The 20,773-nt window shown below is 43.4% G+C and overlaps 1 protein-coding gene across 1 annotated transcript in view; it reads right to left on the bottom strand.

Annotated features, from left to right (window-relative positions):
* LOC126996278 (glucose dehydrogenase [FAD, quinone]-like) overlaps positions 1-20,536 on the bottom strand; it is a 46,135-nt gene extending 25,599 nt beyond the window's left edge. Inside the window, exons 1-3 of the mRNA XM_050856655.1 lie at positions 20,483-20,536; positions 19,132-19,245; positions 18,312-18,468 (exon numbers count right to left, since the gene is read on the bottom strand). Of these exons, the coding sequence (XP_050712612.1) occupies positions 18,312-18,468; positions 19,132-19,245; positions 20,483-20,536 (325 nt within the window). The remainder of the gene's footprint in view (positions 1-18,311; positions 18,469-19,131; positions 19,246-20,482) is intronic.
* Between the last annotated feature and the right edge of the window lie 237 nt (positions 20,537-20,773).

Genomic DNA, 20,773 nt, shown 5'->3' with positions numbered 1-20,773 from the left:
AGAAGTCACGGGAAGAATTAGAAAAAGCAAGGTTTTGACATTTTCTATTTACGAAAGATGTTTTGGTAAGTCGAAGAATAGATTTGGCACGATTCCGGGCGGAAATATAAAGATCATGGTTAGCAGAAGTGCGAAGGCTCTGGTACCTTTTGTGAGCTGCCTCTCTATCTTTGACAGAACGAGGGCAAGCGTGATTAAACCAAGGCTTTTTAGCATGAGGAGTAGAGAAAGTACGTGGAATGTATGCCTCCATTCCAGAGACAATCACCTCTGTAATGCGCTGGTCACACACAGAGGGGTCTCTATCCTGGAAGCAGTACGTACTCAATCCACGGGAAATCGGAAAAGTACATCCTCAGGTCGTCCCACCGAGCTGAAGCAAAATGCCAGAAGCATCGCCTCTTCGGTAGGTCCAGAGGATGTACAGGAGCGATAGGACAGGATGCAGAAATAAGGTTGTGATCGGAGGAGCCCAACGGACAGAACAGTTTGACAGAGTAAGCAGAAGGGCTATAGGTAAGGAAGAGGACTAGTATGTTGGGCCGGTCTCCAAGGCGGTCGGGAATGCGTGTAGGGTGCTGAACTAACTGCTCTAGGTCGTTGAGGAGAGCAAAGTTGTAGGCTTGTTCACCAGGCTGGTCAGTGAAAGAGGATGAAAGCCAAAGCTGGTGGTGAACATTGAAATCTCCCAAGATGGAGATTTCAGTGAAGGGAGAGTGGATCAAGATGTGCTCCACTTTAGAGTTCAAATAGTCAAAGAGTTTTACATAGTTAGTAGAGTTAGGTGAGAGATAAACAGCACAGATGTATTTAGTAATAGAATGACAATGAAGTCTCAGCCAAATGGTGGAAAATTCTGAAGAGTCAAGGTCGTGGGCACGAGAGCAAGTGATGTCGTTGCTCACGTAGGCGCAACATCCATCTTTGGATAGAAATTTAGGATAGAGATAGTAGGAGGGAACAGTAGAGATTGCTGTTAGTAGTCTCAGAGACCTGTGCTTCGGTGAGGAAGAGAAGGTGAGGTTTACAGGAGGAGAGATGGTGTTCCACAGAATGAAAATTAGAACGAAGACCGCGAATGTTGCAGAAATTGATAAAAAAGAGGTTCGAGGAGTTATCAAGACACCTCTCAAGTCAGCAGCCAGAAGGGGAGTCCTCCCTGGGGAAATTTGTGCCCCCCCCCCCCTCCCAGGCGGGGACTCCGAGGCATTTATGTTGTACGCCATTTTGAATTTTGAATTTTAGGAAAAGGTGTATATGTTGTGTGAATGTAGTGCAGTGTGGATTGAGAGAGGATCTGTCTTTAAAGAGCATGCTGAACTACTCTCTGGTGTTGATGAGACAATAGAGAAATGGTTAATGAGGACATGAGAAGGGTCTTTAGAGGGCTTCAGCACCCTCCTCACTTCCCATATATACCTCACCGGGAGTGGCTTGCGCCCGTTTCGGTAGGTGTCTTCCTACCTCCTCCAGTGGAGAAAAGGTGTAAAAACAAATCATTTTAAGTTACCAAGACTCACTGCTTATACTTTTTCTTCTTTTTCATGCACTTAGAAGCATCGGGGGCGAGTGAGCACACACTTGGCGGTGAATTATCATTACTTTAATTCATTTTAACAACGGTAAATTATTTTCACTCCTATTACCATATTGCTCCTCATGAATGCAACATTTTAGTAGTAACTCTTTTTAATGGCAGAGCAACCTGACCCGAAGTTACAAGCTATCACCGAGGAGTATCAGAAGTTGGTAGAGGGAACGGACGGTAACCGTCACCTAACAAGTAGTAGCAGTCATCAAAGGGTGCCTTCTTTTCCTCCTTCAAAGCTGCATGAGCAACCGCGAGGTAATTGCATGACTACTATCCCCACAATGGCTACTTATGTCACCAAACTCCCGCTGACATCGGCGGCAGTTAGGGTTTTCGTAGGTAATGAGGCAGATTATTCGGCCAAAGACTTCATGTTCCAAAGTGAGGTTGTCATGAACAATTCATTCGTGTCAGATCCGAGAGATAAAATATCTCTTATACGCTCATCTGTAGTCGAAGACCCCGTCCGTCTCAAAAGTCGTGCAGAGGGTAACAACACTGGCAAATACTGTGTTATCCACGGTACTAATAGTCACGCGCCGAACGAGTGTTTCTCTGTGACAAACTGGAAGAACCAGCGCACAGGTAGGCACGAAAAGGGTTCGCACTCGGGAAAGGCCGAGCGCGCTCCCAAAACCGACCCGGGGTAGAAACCCAGGAATCGAAAGTAAAAGAGACAGCGATTTGGCCTAACGGTAGTACCTTGTTTGATTATATCATGGCCGCGTGCAGTCAGGCAAATATTATGGCACTTAAAGTAAAATTGGGTTCTTTGAAAGCTTCTTTTGCTGTCGCCAGCGGCTCTGCGGTTAATGTGTTATCAGAAGAGACGCGTACACGGCTTTAAAACGCGCGTCGCCTGGAGGTCGCTGGAGCCTTCGACCCTCTGACCTAAACCTTTGTGGTGTCACCAGCGATAATCTCAAAATCCTTGGTGTTGTCCGTTTACCTGTGAGTTTAGGCAAAAATACTACTATCATACGTTTGGATAGTTAGAAAACTAGGTGGACATAAATTGATGCTTTACGATCTAATTTTTTTAATACACATGAAATTGTGTATAGTAATCGTCTCAAAAAGACTAATTCCCAGCCTGAGGTCCCTGATTCAATTTAGCTGAACCCGCCAGAACCGGCTTTTTGCTTCAGCCTGACGCCCCTTTGTCTATCTTTCCACCACACGACTGTAACCTGCGTCCTCGCAATTAACAACTTATGTTTGGTTCCAGAGCTTTTGCCTGCGGCTTTTTCATGCGAGAGGGGAGTGCTTGAGTTATACTTTTCACTCTAACTCACTTTTCTTTTTATTGCTGATGTAAGGCAGTCTTCTTGTTTGTTTGGAACCGTCTTTACAGAGGATGTAGCATAACCTAGGGATAGGCACATTTAACCCGTGAACCTCATTTGCTTCTGCCTTGAAACAAACATTTTTCTGCACAGACAGACTTAACTAAACCTGAGCAGAAGATGCTATTTTTGCTTTTAATACTAATTTTCTGAGGTTTCTCCCTAACTTTTACTTTAACCAGCATGGGAATATCTGTAAGCTTTGGAAGTAAACGGACAAGCATTATCATTTGCTTGACATACCACTGCTACCCGTTACTGGAGTCATTTTTGACGTCAGAGATGTCCGTCATCCACGTTCGTTTCGATCGGGGGATAGGTGGAATATTAGTGGCTTGACCATTTTTCTTTTTTAATTGATGTCTATTAATGCTGGAATTACATCAATCAATTATTAATGCTGGATTTATATATTTCAGTGAGGTTAGTTACAACGGTGATTTCACAAATTTGTGAGAGGATTTTCTTTTATAGTTATGTAGACCTGAAAAACGGAGTATCACTATCATTATTTTTGTTCAGTCTCCCTTTTTGCGTTGATGTTTGCGCAGTGGTGCTGACCCAGACGATGCTTCTAAGGCTCTACAGACTTGTCCTTGTTATTACATTGTAACTATTATTCTTCCTTAGGAGACTCTACGGATAACACTACCTCTTTTCACACAACCATTTTGTGACAGTTTTTGTGTCGGTGGTGTGTCCCGAAAGATCAACTTAAGGCGGAGCGCTTTCAAGGATCTCTTCACTATTCCCATTAGCTCCATTACCATGTATCCTAATGACAGTGTAGTCCATTCAATTTTTTCTAGGAATTATGTATATAATAATCTTTTCGAGCTATTATTTTGTTTTCTCGGAATAGGAATCAGCTGTCCATGTCCATGACTTTAGAACAGTTTACCTCACCCCATATGTACGTTACCCATTTCTTGTTACTTCCATGATTATTTTTGTTATCATTGTCATTTCCCTGTATCGTTAGGCGGGCTCTGACTTGTATAATCATCTTTAAAGCAAATGTTATAAGACCACGCTGAGCTAGTACACAATGGAAAGAACGTAACATGGGTAGGTACATGCCCTTAGGGGTATGGTGGCTCGCGAAGTCGCGACTTTTAGGTGGCCGAGCGATGTAAGGCTATAATATTATGTATATGAATGTATGTGTCGAAACACCATCTCAGGATCGCGCCACAGGATGTTATTGGAAAGGTAGCTGTTTATGGCCTTGAGAGGGAGGGTGGCGTGATACTAGAATGTGCATCGTGGACACCGGATGCTTGAAACTTCCGGCGAGAAGCGAGAGCTAAAACCGACGGGGAGCACCACAACTTCCAGAAGCCGGCAGAAGCAGAGGGCTAGGCAAGCAGCCGAGACATCACTGTAACTATACTTTAAGATTGTAAATATAGTTAAAAACTAAAACGCACGTAAAATATACCAGAGAGAGAGAAAGAAAGAAGAAGTGAAGGTAATCTGCTCACCCATATCTACATCACTTCCCAGTTCACAAGTTATGGTAATACCTTTTGTTATCTCACCAACTTCTATCAACTTGTGGTGCAGGCAACGGTGACTCTGGACCTGACAGTGAGGTAACAGTGAGAGCCTGAATACCATTATCAAACAATACTAGTGTTACCCGAAATAGACACAAACTATCTACCAAACGTATAACGTAAAAAGGGTAACATTTTTTCAACAGAAGACCCTCCCAACAGGAATTATAGGACTCCAAACTGGAGACTGCAGAACGTTTAACCTCAGACTTTGCTATCGTTTATGATTGGAGTAGGAGGAACCTGGTGTCTTTCAATGCCTCAAAAACTCAAATTCTCCACCGCTCAACTCGACACAATCTTCCAAACACCTTTCCCCTATTCTTCGAACACACTCAGCTGTCACCTTCTTCTAAACTAAACATCCTCGGTATATCCTTAACACAAAATCTCAACTGGAGACGTCACATCTCCTCTCTTACTAAATCAGCTTCCTCGAGGTTGGGCGTTCTGAATCGTCTCCCCCATTTCTCTTCCTCCACACAGATGTTGTCCATATATAAGGGCCTTGTCCGCCCTCGTGTGGAGTATGCATCTCGTGTGTGGGAGGGTGTGCTGAATATGTAAACAGATAAGTTGGTAAATGTTTTTAGTATTTTACTTTTACTTTACTTAACTTGGTTCCCAAATGAAGTTCACTATGGCGCCAAACTGAAATGTATGCGTCGCCCACATGAAGTGCCAATGTGCCAAACTGAAATGCAGCCAACACGTCACTCACTGTCTCGACTTAAAGGTAACCTTGCTTAGCCTAATATATTCATCTCTGCCTCGCCACGTATACATCCTAATCCAACCTCGCCTGAATAACGGAAAAAAATCTGTCTCGCTGTTTTCACGAAATTAGCTAGTCTGTCTACTTACGAGGGGCGGGGGGCGGGTGAGGCTCACCTTACCATCGCCATACACATTATGGTGCTGTCGCTTGACATACTGCAGAGTTCGAGAAATTTGTAATGATAGGTGATCAGAAAACAAATGGTGAGCCACGCGTAGGAAGTAATGATTGTCTGTATTACAAATATACACTTAAGGGGTTGTAAATGGTCGGCCTGAAAAAAAAATTATTTTTTTATATTTTTGGCTTTTAAAATTCTGCGAATTTTCTTCTTTCTTTTGGTGTATGAATGAATATGATGAAAAAATAATACAGTGGTATGCAACATGCATTGTAATGCAATGCAACTGTAGTGCCAGATCTTTATAAAGTGTTAAGTGTTAAGTGAAGCCCGCAGTGGCAGTTAATTTTCTCACGCCAGAGGCACATCCCCCCTCCCCGGGGTTACCCCTACTCTCCGCCAGACACACTACCTGACCCGCCGCACGGCCAGACACGCCCGCTTCCCCGCCAAATTCTTGGGTTGGCGTCAACCACCTCTCCCTCGTCCCCCCCCCCCCCCCGGCTCTCTCCCCAGTCACGTAGTCTAGTCCTTCTAGAAGCTTCTTTCCTCCCCTTCCAGCCGCGCGCGCATTGACCGAGATGCCATATAATCCCTTGTAAATTTACCTCCCCCGTAAGTAGTGAACCCAAAATAGAATTTTGCCACGAATATCCTTGTAGGATCTTTCCGGTTATACGAACTATCGATTTTTTGGGTATTTTTACATTTTTTCAATGTATTTTTTTCCGTAGAATCCTAAAATGACAATTTTTTTTTTGGAGAAACCAATAGGTAAAAAGTTATTCAACTTTAAAGTTATTTATTCCCTATGTAATACTGAAGAAATGCTAACTTTCATTTTTCCTCTCTTTCAGGTCAAAAATCAGCTAACCTAACCTAACCTAACCTAACCTAACCTAACCTAACCTAACCTAAACTAACCTAACCTAACCTAACCTAACCTAACCTAACCTAACCTAACCTAACCTAACCTAACCTAACCTAACCTAACCATCAAAGAATGTATGTCTTACATTTGATAAAAGAAAGGAAAAATAAAAGTTTGCATTTCTTCAGTAATGCATAGGAAATAAATAACTTTAAAGTTGAATAACTTTTTATCTATCCATTTCTCCAAAAAACCAATGTTATTTTCGGATTCTACGTAAAAAAATACATTGGAAAAATGCAAAAAAAAAATAAAAAGTCGATAGTTCGTATAACCGGAAAGACCCGCCTTGTAAACCATACTAACTGAATTTCTTTGTAACACATCAGTGGGCATTGCTAGTTTCCTCCCCTCGTATTAACACAAGAAATCATATAAGCCCTTCTGGCAGTTCCCCCCTCCGCCTCCGTCCTTCTCCTGGCCCTGTATAAATTGCGCACACAGCGAGGGTCGGCCCCCGCCCCAGTGGTACGCCAGCACTCCGTGGGCGAGCAGCTGGGTGGCCCTTCTGCGGCGGCGAGGTTGACCCGCGTGGTCATCCTCGCTCTGCCCCCCCCCCCACCCCCGCTGCAGTCAAGTCGACTGGTCGGCTGTTCGCCCGTGTACCGCTACGGGCAGCTTCTGGGCGCCTGCCCGGGGGGCCCGTGCCTCCGTCGCTGCTCGACGGCTGCTACTCGTGTCTGTGGCGGCGGCGGAGGCGTCCCCACCGTAACGAGCTTGCATCGCTCGCACCCCTTACAGGGCCGCCTTTCGGTCAAAGGCCCCGTCCCCCTATTAAGGGGGAAAATCTTTAAGAAGAAGAAGAAGAAGGGTCGGCCCAGTGGCACGCCAGCCCTCGTCGGGCGAGCAACTTGGCCGGCCCTTCCGCCGGTAGTAGACTGCCTAGTTGCTCGCCCGGCTCCTGCTACGGGCTGCTTCTGGGCGCCTGCCCGGGGGGCCCGTGCCTCCGTCGCTGCTCGACGGCTGCTACTCGTGTCTGTGGCGGCGGCGGAGGTATCCCCACCCCCGTAACGAGCTTGCATCGCTCGCTCCCCCTTACAGGGCCGCCTTTTGGCCAAAGGCCCTGTCCCCCTGTTAAGGGGGAAAATCTTTAAGACGATCAGCATGAACTACGAAGGAGTGCTTGTTACAAGACTGTTGACATGGAACTCCTGGTAAATTCACTGCAGGAAGTGGCACCTCCAGAGGTAGTGCTGGGTGACGAGTGTGTTGCTATGGATATTTATGGAAACTGCCACTGACTCGACGATACAACAACAATTTATGGGAAGGAATTTGACAAACGACCTTTGACGAGCGGTGGAGTAAGTGTGAATAATTATGGTGCCCCTGAATATCTGTATCTTGGTGCGTGGTTCACTGATTCGGGAAAAAATGAGTCCGTTATAGCGCGACACGAAACTGCGTCCGAAGCAACAGTAAATAAATTATCGATAGATCGCGTGGGTTAGCACTCATATTTCATCAGTATTTTCACAATTATTTTATCTCTTGCTGTTTCCTGCGGTTCTCCAAGATGGCTGCAACTTAGTAAAAGAAAATATATGACAACGCAAGAGCAGTTCTTCACTTTTTGTTTGTTTCTTTTTTGTTGTTGATCAAATCGTTGGTTTAGCTGTAACGTACTCAAAACTTTTCCTTCAACACATTTTTCACATTCTTTTTACTTATTTTTTTCTTTCTTTATTAAATCTTAGAATAATGATTTTTATCTCTTTAGTTTCAAGGATAGTGTTATGCCGCACAATAACTGCAAGAAAATAAATATTTCACTGCTAAAGGCGAAAATATGCAGATGCGTAACTGCATCGCTGAACCCCCGAAGCTTTTAGAAACACGACACCGGCGCGTCATTGGCTCATTGTTTCCCGTGACCAATATTCTTTCCCGTTCGGTGTAACACCCTTATTCGTTCTAGCATCCTAATTTTATCAATAAAAACGTTACTTACAGCATAATTGGTATTAACATCCGTTCGTTGTAGAGTACCCCCTGTTTATCCAAGGGAAGGTCATTCCCCAGATTGTATGATGAAATAGAGTATATGGAACGTTTTTTTTTTTTTTTTTTTTTTTACATCTTCCCCTGAAAATGGAAGCTAGTAACACAGTACAAAAGTTTGGGAGAAGCCAATGTTCTACAGTGGAATGATATAGGCTGATTGGGGAGGGAGAAAGATATTTACCTATATTTACATAAATATTCAGACCACACAGACCCTATTGTCCAGAGTAGATAGTCTGTGTATAAACCTAAGTGAATTTACATCAAATCAGATGCCACCAAGACTTTGCATTTCTATTTCAGCGAATGCCAAGTTGAAGGAAAGGCAGCCGAGCTTGTTTTTAAATTAATCAATCGTGTTGCACTGAACCTCTGAAGATGGGAGCTTATTCCATTCTCGCGCTGCAACGTTGATAAAGAAAACTTTGGTGCTGTCTGAAAGTATTCTTTTACACTTGAGTATGTGCCTTTATTTCTCGTTTGATATTAAATAATTTTGCCATCAATCATAAACAATTTCGATTTGTCCATATTCGTAAAAACATTGAGTATTTTGAAGCATTCGATCAGTTTTCCTCGGAAGCATCATTTCCCAAGAGAAAACAGATTAACAGATGAGAGCCTTTCATTGTAAGGTTTATTGTGCATGGAAGAGATCATCTTTGTTGTCCTACGTTGAACAACAAATTTAACAATGTCCTTTTCATGGTGGGAAGACCACATCTGTGCCACATATTTCAAGTGGGGTCTGAATATACGATTGTACAGTAGTAATATTAAATTTCATTCTTGAATGAGACGTTTCCATTGATTAAGCCCAGCAATGTGTTCGCTTTATCTGATGCGTGCATGCATTGCTGCGAAAATTTGAGATTTGGCGCGATTTTGACACCTAGGTCCTTGACACACTGAACGCTTTTGAGCTTCACGCCACACACTTTGCAATCGACCTTCCTTTTTTTCCCACAGAGAATAACCTGGCACTTATCAGACCAAGTTGAAATTCTCTTCAAATCTGCTTTGAGGCTTTGTCTGTCTTGGTTTGAGAGGACCGAATTAACAATCTTTGTGCCGTCAGCAAATTTAGTAATGAGCTTATTGAATACATCAGAGTTGTTGATGTAAATTATGAATAGCACTGGGCCAAGAACTGAGCCCTGAAGGACACTATAGTGATAGGAGTCCTCTCTGAGGTAAATCCATCAATCACTCTTTGCTTTTTGTTGCTCAACCAATTAGTTATCATCTGATTTACTTTACCTTCTATACTTAATTGCATTATTTTGTTATGTATTTTATGGTGTGAAATTTTATCAGAGGCCTTTTCAAAATCAAAATAGACTACATCCATTGATTTTGTTACGTCATAAACTGGGAAGAAGTCGTTATAAAAGGTCAGTTCGAGAAACAGGATTTCTTGTTATGGTAGCAATATTGTGCGTCCTTGATTATTGAGTGACTTTCAAGGTAACTCATAAGTTTGCATTTACTTAGGCTCTCGAGTAGCTTACATGCTTCTGAAATTAAATTAATTGGCACGTAATTACACGCTATTTATTTATCTCCTCTCCTAAAAATCGGTGTTTCTTTAAAGTAGCATAGGATGTATATTGCCTGGTCCTGGACTTTTATATGTTTCAAGAGATTGGAAAGCATTAAGGACTTCATCGGTAGTCATCACAAAGTTGGGCTAAATATGAACGGGATTAACACTACTGTCATGGCTAGTGTTGGTGATAGTGGTGGTAAGACTGGCAGCACTGAATACCGAAGAAAAATAATTATTCAACAAATTCACAGTGCGCTGGTTCTCAGTTACTAATTTACTCTCGCTGTCACTTACGGGTGCAATCACACTTCTAATCCACTTTTAATGTTTATGTAATTATAGAAAGAATTCGGATGATTTTTAAAGTTGGCGGCAATATTTTCTTCGTACGTACGCTTTGCCTGACTTTCCACTTGTCGCCTTGCTACACGATAACGTTTGTTATTTTCAGGAGAATTTTGAACTTGCTTTTGCCTGTACGACGAAGAGAGAGATAAAGAGAATAATAATGATATTAATATTAATAGTAATAATAATACTAACAATAATAATAATAATTTGAATAATAACAATAACAATAATAATAATAACAATAACAATAACAATAATAATAATAATAATAATAATAATAATAATAATGATAATAACAATAATATTAATTTTTGTTTCGCCCAGCGGCATATACTAAAAACACAGAAAAGTGCAAAGTGTACAAAATAAAGAATATACTATTAACAAATATTAATACAAGATAACTAAATAAACAATGTCTAAATGTGCGTAGAATCACACACATAGGCTCCTGAATAACTCCAATTTCACCATCTGGTTGCGGAAGGAGAACCTCCCCAGCAGTGTGTTGCCGGTGAGTGTGGGTTTGATGGTTTGTTGCTTGATGTCATCATCATCAGTCGAAATGTTTTTGGTGACATGGCCCAAGAATATGAATCTAACCCCAAATGTAAGCGTACACTCACAGTGTGCCGCTGGCCCTACCATGCACTCAGTCTTTGGGGTGTTATAGACAATATCATACCTGGCAGCAACACCTTACACACTAATTAGGTCCTACAGAGCATCCACCAGGAGTTTCATGTCATTAGCATAACTCAGTGAGTGGATGCCTCTATCACATAAGTAGCAGCCAGTACCTATGTCACGAAGGGCGACACTGAGATGATCTGTGTAATCCACAAGCTGACTTGAGTGGTAGTGAAGTGGCAGTCCCCTTTTGACGGTGAGTTTGACACGTGTTCCCACGTGTTTTAGGTGTTCTGGGGGTGTAGTGCTCATTGATATTCTTCAATGTCCACATGCGGATCTCAGACCCGTACACATTTTAGTGAATTAACTGATTGACCAACGTGTATAAATAGCGTTCCGGGCAGTGCAGCACTGCCTTCTCGATCATTTTTGACAAGGCAGTCGCAATAGCAATGGGCCTGTAGTTACTAGAGTAACAGTTTTTTTTATCTTGCTCTTTAGTAGAAGTACTAGTTGCACAGCCAAGACCTGACAGGGTATGTATTGATGACAGATGCAGGTATTGATAAAGAGGTAGAGTCAAGAGGATGGAAGGCATAATACTTGGAAGGTGCCAGACGGGAGTCCATCCACCCCCAGCACCTCACTGTCAGAGAGAGCCCCCATGATCTCCCTTAGCTCGCTCTGGTCCACAAGTCACTCCGACACCAAGTCACTCCGGCCCCCCTCCCTAGTCACTCCGGCTCTCCACCCAAGTCACTCCGGCCTCCCACCCTAGTCGGCTTTCATGAGGGTCATCATAGTCACTATAGTAGTGCCATCTGAGGTGCTAGCTAAAAGGGGGAATTACTATTCCGGCCCCCTCCCCTGTGATATGATAACAATCCTGTTGTAATACACAATAATAGGCGCAACTAGCATCACCGTAGCCGATCCAGGATTCAGAACAATAATATGAAAATACGTATAGCCACCGTTGCCAAATTGTCGTACTCAGAGCATAGTATTTACCTGTTTCCGACGCCCAACTATTGCCGAGAAACATCAGGATCTAACTCTTTTAACGATAACTATAAATTAGTTTCGTTATTGGAGCCCAGAAGACAGTTTGGCGGAGGAAGTCGGGAAATATAATCGGCTGAATACGACAATCTGGCACGTTGAGCCTGTAGCCCCGATGCCCGAGGTAGTAGCACACGCCATTTTATTACAAAAGCCAAAGGAACTTGTTTTATGTTTCCTTCATCTCCTTTTACGAAAGCATAAACTCCAAAGAGTTATTTGAAGGGCTTCCTTACTAGACGAAAAGTGGCGTCCATGTAGGCTACCATGTCTTTGCATTTTTCAATAGCGACAGCTGTGTCGCGGCGCTGAAAACCATATGGCGTGCGTCTTTCAAGTGAATATGCTTCTGAAGAAATTCCTTCGGGATATAACCCTCCACCAGATCAAAATCCAATGGTGTAGGCTCGTCAGGTCTGTCTTTCTGGCGTAGGCGATTTGCAATGCGGGTTAAGTAGAGGTGATTAACACCAGTGTTGTTGTCTTCTATTTCTGCTATGGCACAATCCACAAGAGCTGTGGTTGATCTAAAATGGTTATCTTTCTCTGTGGCCATAGTCTTGACACGAGCTATAACTTTGGCCTTCACAGCAGCGCCAGACTGGGGTTGCCGCACGTGAGACCGTGCGCCGCGAGTGAACATTAAATCATTCTGTATAACAGTTGCTGGACAGGTCAGGACCTTAATTGCTTCTTACGCTACAACTCCAAGTGCACTTTCCAGAACGGGTTTTTTTCTTCCCAAGAGCCTTTTTGTTGTATATAAACCCTAAAGAGTCTACCATAAGGGTGTTCCTCCCCTTGGTTGCACCATCAATGAGTTCATACGTGATACGAAGTTCATCACCTACACAGGAGACATTATGCATAAGGTCATCAGCAAATATATCCTCTTCAATGGGATTTGGAATGGATGGTCTGTCAGTCTCAATACTGTCACAGCAGGAGGCGGTCTTACGTAGGTTATCACTGATGTCCACACGAGTGCTCTCTGCAGCAGGGGGCTCGATGGCTACATTCATTCGAACCAGAACCTTCAACTGAAGTATGTTGCTTCGAAACCAAGAGTCTGATTCGGACGTCGAGAGAGAGAGAGAGAGAGAGAGAATTGATGAACAATCAATTCAAGGAATGAGCAACCACCACAGCCTTCTTTAATTACCTCTCTCTCTCTCTCTCTCTCTCTCTCTCTCTCTCTCTCTCTCTCTCTCTCTCTCTCTCTCTCTCTCTCTCTCTCTCTCTCTCTCTCTCTCTCTCTCTCTCTCTCTCTCTCTCTCTCTCTCTCTCTCTCTCTTTTTTGTGTGTGTGTAATTCATCACGGCATTTAGCTGCTTAATTGTCTTGTGACATCCAAAGGGAGGTTTCACGAATAAGTGCTCCGACTGTAGCTACCCTGACTTCCGACCTCGCTGTCAAAAAAAGCACCTACGTAAAGCAACGTTGCTAAGTGTAGTAGTGTTTATAAAATTATAATATCATCGTTCATATTTTATAAAAAAGAAAGCATTAAAACATATACGTAGCCTTATCAAATAATTATATCTTTACAGAGCATTTTACGTTCATTCAGGAGTGGTAAATACGAAACACATTTTGTTTTATGGGTGACATGGTAACATGCAGGAATGGAAATTCTCCCAATTTAACCCGCACCTCAGATGACTTCCAGAGATGGTACTATTATAGCAACTATAATGACCATTATAAAGCCGACTAGGGTGGAAGGCCGGAGTGACTAGGGTGGGAGGCCGGAGTGGCTAGGGAGGGGGGCCGGAGTGACTTGGGGCCGGAATGACTTGGTGCTGGAGTAACTTGAAACCATAAACGGTTATAACCAAGTGTTCCCACGTGTATTAGGTGCTCGGGGGGTGTAGTGTTCATTGATATTCTTCAATGTCCACATGCGGATCTCAGACCCGTGCACATTTTAGTAAATTAACTGATTGACCAACGTGTATAGATAGCGTTCCGGGCAGTGCAGCACTGCCTTCTCGATCATTTTTGACAAGGCAGTCGCAATAGCAATGGGCCTGTATTTACCAGAGTAACAGGTTTCTTTACCTTGCTCTTTAGTAGAAGTACTAGTTGCACAGCCAAGACCTGACAGGGTATGTATTGATGACAGATGCAGGTATTGATAAAGAGGTAGAGTCAAGAGGATGGAAGGCATAATACTTAGAAGGTGCCAGACGGGAGTCCATCCACCCCCAGCAGCTTACTGTCAGAGAGAGCCCCCATGATCTCCCTTAGCTCGCTCTGGTCCACACTCCGAAGGCCCTTTAGCATAACTTCACGCATCTCACTCCGAAGAACCCTCTCACTCCCATCAATGCCAAGGTGCCCATGATGTGTTCACCACGCATGGTGGCAACGCCTTCCTTTCCCACAGCCATATCCACACGTACGGGGAGCGCGTGAGAATCAAGGGTCATGACTTGCAGGCTGCGTCTCCACCAGCCAGCTGACCCTCCAGTGAATGTGCTCGCAGCTCTTCCTCACCACTGGAGACAGAACTTGCATCTGGCCCTGGTGCGCCTCCTCCTTTCCGACAGAGAGCCCCAGCGTGGACTAGTTGGCCCTAGGAAGGACTCCCTAGCATTACTGTGAACCTCCCGCACAACCATATTACAGCCCGGTATCTGCCTCCACCTCCTGCTGGCTTAATATGTATCTAATATAGGGTCCATTAGTCTTGGTCCTCTGACACTTAGGCGTATTAATTCTTAATTCACCTTTCATTCATGCATGCGGTGCTGTCTGTCGCATGACAATCCGGTGTCATTGTTCTTAACTTGAAAAGGGGGCTGCCTGTCCCTATCTGGAAAGGGAAAGGAGACCGACAGGACTGGAACAACTACCGTGGTATTACACTGCTCAGCATTCCGGGCTAAGTGCTCTTTTATCTGATGCTAATGAGAATTCGATCTCTTTTGTTAAATTTTCAGACCTAAGCAATCAGGGTTTACGCTTGGCAAGTCAACAACTGACCAGATCCTAGCACTTCGCGTCTTTGTGGAACACTGACGTGAGTTTCGACAGGGGCTGCTCGCAGCCGATGTTAATCTCAAGAAGGTTCTTGACTCATTGCATAGTAAGCCCTCTGAGGAGGCGAAGCCCTTAGAACTGAAGGTCTCCTGGGCCAAAACCAAGGTCCAGTCCTTTGGAGGCTTGCTGAATGACACAGTCTTTTAATGCATGTGGTGAGAATGTCGAGATCATCAAAAGTTTCACATACCTTGGCAGTGTAGTACATAACAATGGTGAGTCTTGCAAGGAAGTCACTCAACGAATTAGCCTGGCTCACGGCGTTATAGACTCTCCCAACAAGAGTATATGGCGCTGTCGACATCTTTGCAGGCGGACAAACATTCGAATATTGTGCTTGTGCTGTATGGCTGTGAGACATGGACACTTAATAGTGGCTTGGAGAGGCGTGTCAATCCCTTTTATACCAAGCGCTTTCGCAAGACCATGGGATATGGCTGCAGGAATGACTTCGTGTCGAACCAGCTACTACGTGATGAAACTGAATCGCCGAGTGGCGGAAGATTGCCCACATGCTGCCCAGGTCCGGAGTGGAGCCGGTAAGTTACTGAAGAGACGGGCCCACGTGCGTAAAAGGTAAAGGTAAAGTTGGGGGCATACGCTATAGTTGCGCGTGGCCTTGGTGCTCATTTCCGTCCCATTGACCCTTGAGTATGTGGCGGGAGGGAGCCCATCACCCCGGGACACAGGGCCAGTGTGACATCCGGGTTACCACAGTTTACCTTCCCCAGGTTTCCCCAGGTTTCCCCAGGTACCCATTTATCGACCAACTCGAAAGGGAGAATGAGCACTTGGGTGAGCTGCACGCCTACTGACCGGACCGAGATTCGAACCCGGGCCCGCGGATTAGTATCCAGACACGCTATCCACTAGACCACGTGCGTAAACTCTTTGTTAATAAGTTAGTTTCATTCCTGTCAAGAATTAGAGTATCAGCGATGTTTGTCAGCTGGGGGTAGTACCTACATACATTCAAATGCCACTCCCAGTTGTCCTTGTCCAGCAACTAACGTAGGTGCATTCAGTGAGAAGAGACGACAAGAGACGAGAAAGGCTTACAGCATTTTTCATGATGCATCCATTTCTGCCAATTGCTTATGTTACTTTAATCTTCCACTTATTGAGTCTCGTGCACCAGTGGTTCTCACCTGCTGCTTGTCATTACAACCTCCTTGATAGAGTTGTGCGTACTGTTAGTTTCATCTGCGATGGATCGGTCTTGGGCGACTTGACTCGTCGTGATGTTAGTAGTGCATGCTTGCTCTTTAAGTTACGTTCAAACCCCTTCCATCCGCTGCATCGCTCGCTTTCAGGGCTGCATGCGCCGGCCAAGGATACGAGCCTCGCCTCGAATCTGCACTTGCTATCCCTGCAGCCGACCCGTTGCCGCACCAGTCAGTTCCAGCGTTGCTTCTTGCCCCATGTCGTCGATCTTTGGAACTCGTTGAGCGAGAATGCCTGTATGGCCAGGGACGTTCAATCTTTCAAGTGTAAAGCAATCCGGAGTCTTGAGTATGCATGTGTTAGTAAATGTTTTCTTATATTTTTGTCGTTTTATTCACGGTGATATATAGAAGATGTAATTATCTGAATATTTACGGTCTTATTTATTTTTTTGTGCTTTTTAATTGTGAATTCTATTTTTTTATGTACAATATACTTACCCTTGATTAGTTTTTACTTTTACTTATTTTTTTTATCTTTGTTTACTTGTGTATATTTAGGAATTATGTTGTCCTACCTCTCTTTCCATTCTCTCTTTCACTTCTATAATATCCTATATTATCTCGTCCTCTTTCTACATTCCTCACTCCTTTTACTCTTGTTTTTTCTTTCTTTGCGTCTCAGGTGTTTGGGGACTGCTGAACAGGCAGCTTGTGGTGACCCAAGCCCATCAAAGCGCAGGCAAATTTCTTATAGTGGCGCCAGTTATGCTTGGCTCATGCTGCCCCCCGGAACTCATTCTTGATTGACTGGACAGTTTCTTCTAGAGTCCTGGTTGATGGGTGGTCTTCTCGACAGCATGTGGGTAGTCTCAGGCCACTCGGCGGTGACTGCAAAATCGCAGGTGGCACCGTGGGGATTCGAACCGACGTTGTCTATGGCGTGGTGAATGTGAGCCCAGCACGCTAACCACTCAGCCACCGCCTTATATATAGTTTTGAGATTAGTGAAAACACGGAGATAGGCTACTAAGGTTGAACTAAAAAAGAGAGAGAGAGAGAGAGAGAGAGAGAGAGAGAGAGAGAATCACATGTTTATGTGGGCAGAATCTGGATGGGTGGGTTGACCGCGCACGCGCAATGATGACACTGAGAACTCTGGGTTCGGATGAACCACAGGGACGCCACAGCCCCATCAAGAAAGCTTCCAGCGACATAGGCCGAAACGTAAAAAAGAATAAAAAAGATCTCTGGGGAATTATTATCGTTTCTGTTCGTCATATTACCTGAGCCATTCAATTAGTATTCATATTTGGAAAAGGTTAATCGGGGAAAGTTTGCATGGGTAAAATAATTATCATTGTCAAATTAATGAATGTGCATTACTTTTCTATTACATTTTTTATTCTGCCTCAGCTGAATTTTCCAGAATTTTTTTCTGATTTTTTTTTTTTTTTTTTTTTTTTTTACGTTTGGCCTGTTGCTCCGATAGGCTTTCTTGATAGGGCCTGGTGGTCAGCCCTAACCCGTTATGGAGCAGGCAAGTGTTTTATAATGGCCCCATTTCGCTTGGCTCATGGTCGCCCCCGGAGCTCATCCTTGATCCTCGTTTAGAGAGAATCTAAAGTCCGGGTTGATAGGTGGTCTTCAGGACAGCATGTGGGTAGTCTTAGGCCACTTGGCGATGACTGTAAAGTTGCCAACTTGTTTGTAGCGGATGGAGGGACGTGAACCTACATACTTCCTCCAGGACTCCGCGCCCGCACATTGACCATTCAGGCGCTGCCTCTCCTCCGTGGTGTAGTACACCGAGCTACGAATCTGCGGGTCTGAGTTCGAATCTCGGCATGAGCATTCAGCGCGCAACCCACCTAGCAATTTATTTCATCCTTCTTTTCGAACTGGTAGATAAATGGGTACTTGAGGAAACTTGGGGAAGGTAAACTGTGGGAACCTGGATATTGCACTTGCCCGGTTCCACGAAGCAGTGGGTTCTCACAAACCACAAGCTCAAGGACCTATTGCACCGAAAAGAGCACCGAGGTCGCGAGCAGCCACTGTGTACGTGTATGTCTCCGACTTTACCGTTTACCTTACTATTTATTGAAATGATCCCTGTGAGTTTACGAGCATGTCATTGTGAACACATATTAAAGAGTACCGATAACAGAGACCCACCTTCTCCATTGAAGATATAGTCCTTGAGGTAGAGCGGGTTAGCCAGTGAGGACAGCCTATAAGAGGACCCTGGCCGCACCGTCCATGTCATGCCGAAGATAGAGGGATGGTCGTGAAGGTTTTGGCCCACACCGGGAACATCAGCCACCACAGGGATCTGTACAGTGAGCGGCAACGTGAGAAAAAGAGTGATCGTAAATAACAGTGATACAAAGACAAACTAACCAGAAGGAATGCATAGGACATGTTCATGAAGCAGCTACGAGAACACCGATTTGGATGGAACTACTGGTTTTAGTTGCAACCTTCTGAAGGGGCTTAAGGTATGTTGTTATGGGGAATTCCGTAATGAACACCCTTCTGTATATACACAAGGTAATTAGATCATATCAAAAAATCAAATATCATTATTAAATGTATTATTGAAAAATAAATACATTAAAAGATTCATATGGAAAATTATGTATGTACTACTTATTGCTTATATCTAAAACCGGCCCAGATTCAAATGGGTGTTGTACTAAGCTAGGGCTACTCACACTGAGTTGATAATCTGGATATTGCGCTCGTTTTGAAATCTTGATAATAAACTAATTTATAGAACCTATAGTTTATCATTTAAACCAACAGTAAGCTGGTGTCTATTTTTTGACGTAGTTTGCTAGTCATGCCTGCAGACGGCCGTGCTGTGAAGCCACTACAGAACCAGTGTGGTAGAGAGACTGGCCCAGAAGGTGGTGGCTTTACCAGCGAGGTAATTAGCCATGAGAGTGGCAGCACTTACCCCAGGGTGACTGGTCATAAGTGAGGCGGCACCTACCCCGTGGTGACGCAGGTGGTCAGCAGGCCCTACACCAGAAACCATCAGTAGCTGAGGTGTGCCTATCGCCCCAGCAGACAACACTATTTCCTTCCGCGCGTGAGCCGTCCAGACCTGCACCAGAAAGATTGGTCTGAAGATACTGATTCGTCGTCACACACACTGTCGATATAGTCTCCTGGAGACGTTAAGGAGGATTAGGTTCTGGGGCACCTTAATTTAGCACAACTTTCTGTGTTTACAGGGTAATTAGAATATATATATATATATATATATATATATATATATATATATATATATATATATATATATATATATATATATATATATATATATATATATATATATATATATATATATATATATATATATATATATATATATATATATATGAACATGTATACATATATGTTTGTTTTTCTAAAATCGGTAAGGTTACAAAGTTTCCTGTCGTTTTTAAAAAAAATGGTATGTTTGCAAAATTACCTTAAATATCTGGTTACTTGGCAAACAACACGAATAACGGATATTTGCCAATAATATCTGATTACTTACTAAAGACACAAAAAAACGGGTATCTTGCAAAATCACCAATAATCTATTCTGCCAATTTGCAAAATGGTAAATTAACCACACACACAAAATGTGTGTAATTAATAATAATAATAATAATAATAATAATAATAATAATAATAATAATAATAATAATAGGTTTATTAATGTATGGCAGCCGTTAGGCTGAAAATATACAAATTAAAAATACAATAAACTATAATACTAAATAAACTACACTAGAGGGGGGGGGAGGGATTGAGGTGGTTTAGGAGAGCTAAAAATAGAGACAAAAGGGAAAGGGAGGGTGGTGTTAAGGGAGCACGTAGAGGGTGGCGGTGAGGTGTTAATCTGCACCGCGGCCCATTGGATTTGACTATCACTGCTGGGCATTGTTTATAATCCTCACTATCGCTGGTACTTCGCTTCGTACTGCGTGTCTTTGTGCGTATCTGTGTGTGTGTGTGTGTGTGTGTGTGTGTGTGTGTGTGTGTGTGTGCACTTTATAAAACCTTGCCTATGACCCATGGGGTCTACATTTGCTGCTTCTCGAAGGCTTATCTCCCTATTATGAGGCACACCGTCAATACACAGAAACTCCTGCTCACAAGGATTGAAACGATTTCTTATGTAAACCTGTTTCAAAATTCCATGCTTCGTTCTAACTTTTTGTGTCCCACTTTCATCCATCTGAAGTACAACTGCCCTCGTATTAATGCACGCATACAATCCATCAGAGAGATCGGAACCTTCACAGAATAACCGACTTCAGCTTTCTTAAAACGCAAAGTAAAAACACATTCATTTTTATCTCCATGACTGTGTTACTTAATTCAAACTCCACCTCGTTCATCGTGAGTCCAATGCTTTCGGTAACAGATGTGGCAGTGATCATCATTCACAAAGCTTGGGCTCCCATTGTTCTTCGTGATGGTTGTGATGTATTGAGTGTTGTTTTCCATTCCTGACACACACACAAACACACACACAAAAAAAAAACTCACACAATAATCATTATAACGATTTTGCAATTTTCCACATTAACAAACAATACTATTGGTGATTCTGTAAAACACCAGTTGTTCTTTTT

Source organism: Eriocheir sinensis, chromosome 9 (genome assembly GCF_024679095.1).
Source record: "Eriocheir sinensis breed Jianghai 21 chromosome 9, ASM2467909v1, whole genome shotgun sequence".
Lineage (NCBI taxonomy): Eukaryota > Metazoa > Arthropoda > Malacostraca > Decapoda > Varunidae > Eriocheir > Eriocheir sinensis.
Note: the sequence above shows the minus strand (reverse complement) of the source record. Positions and strands in the feature narration are given on the sequence as shown.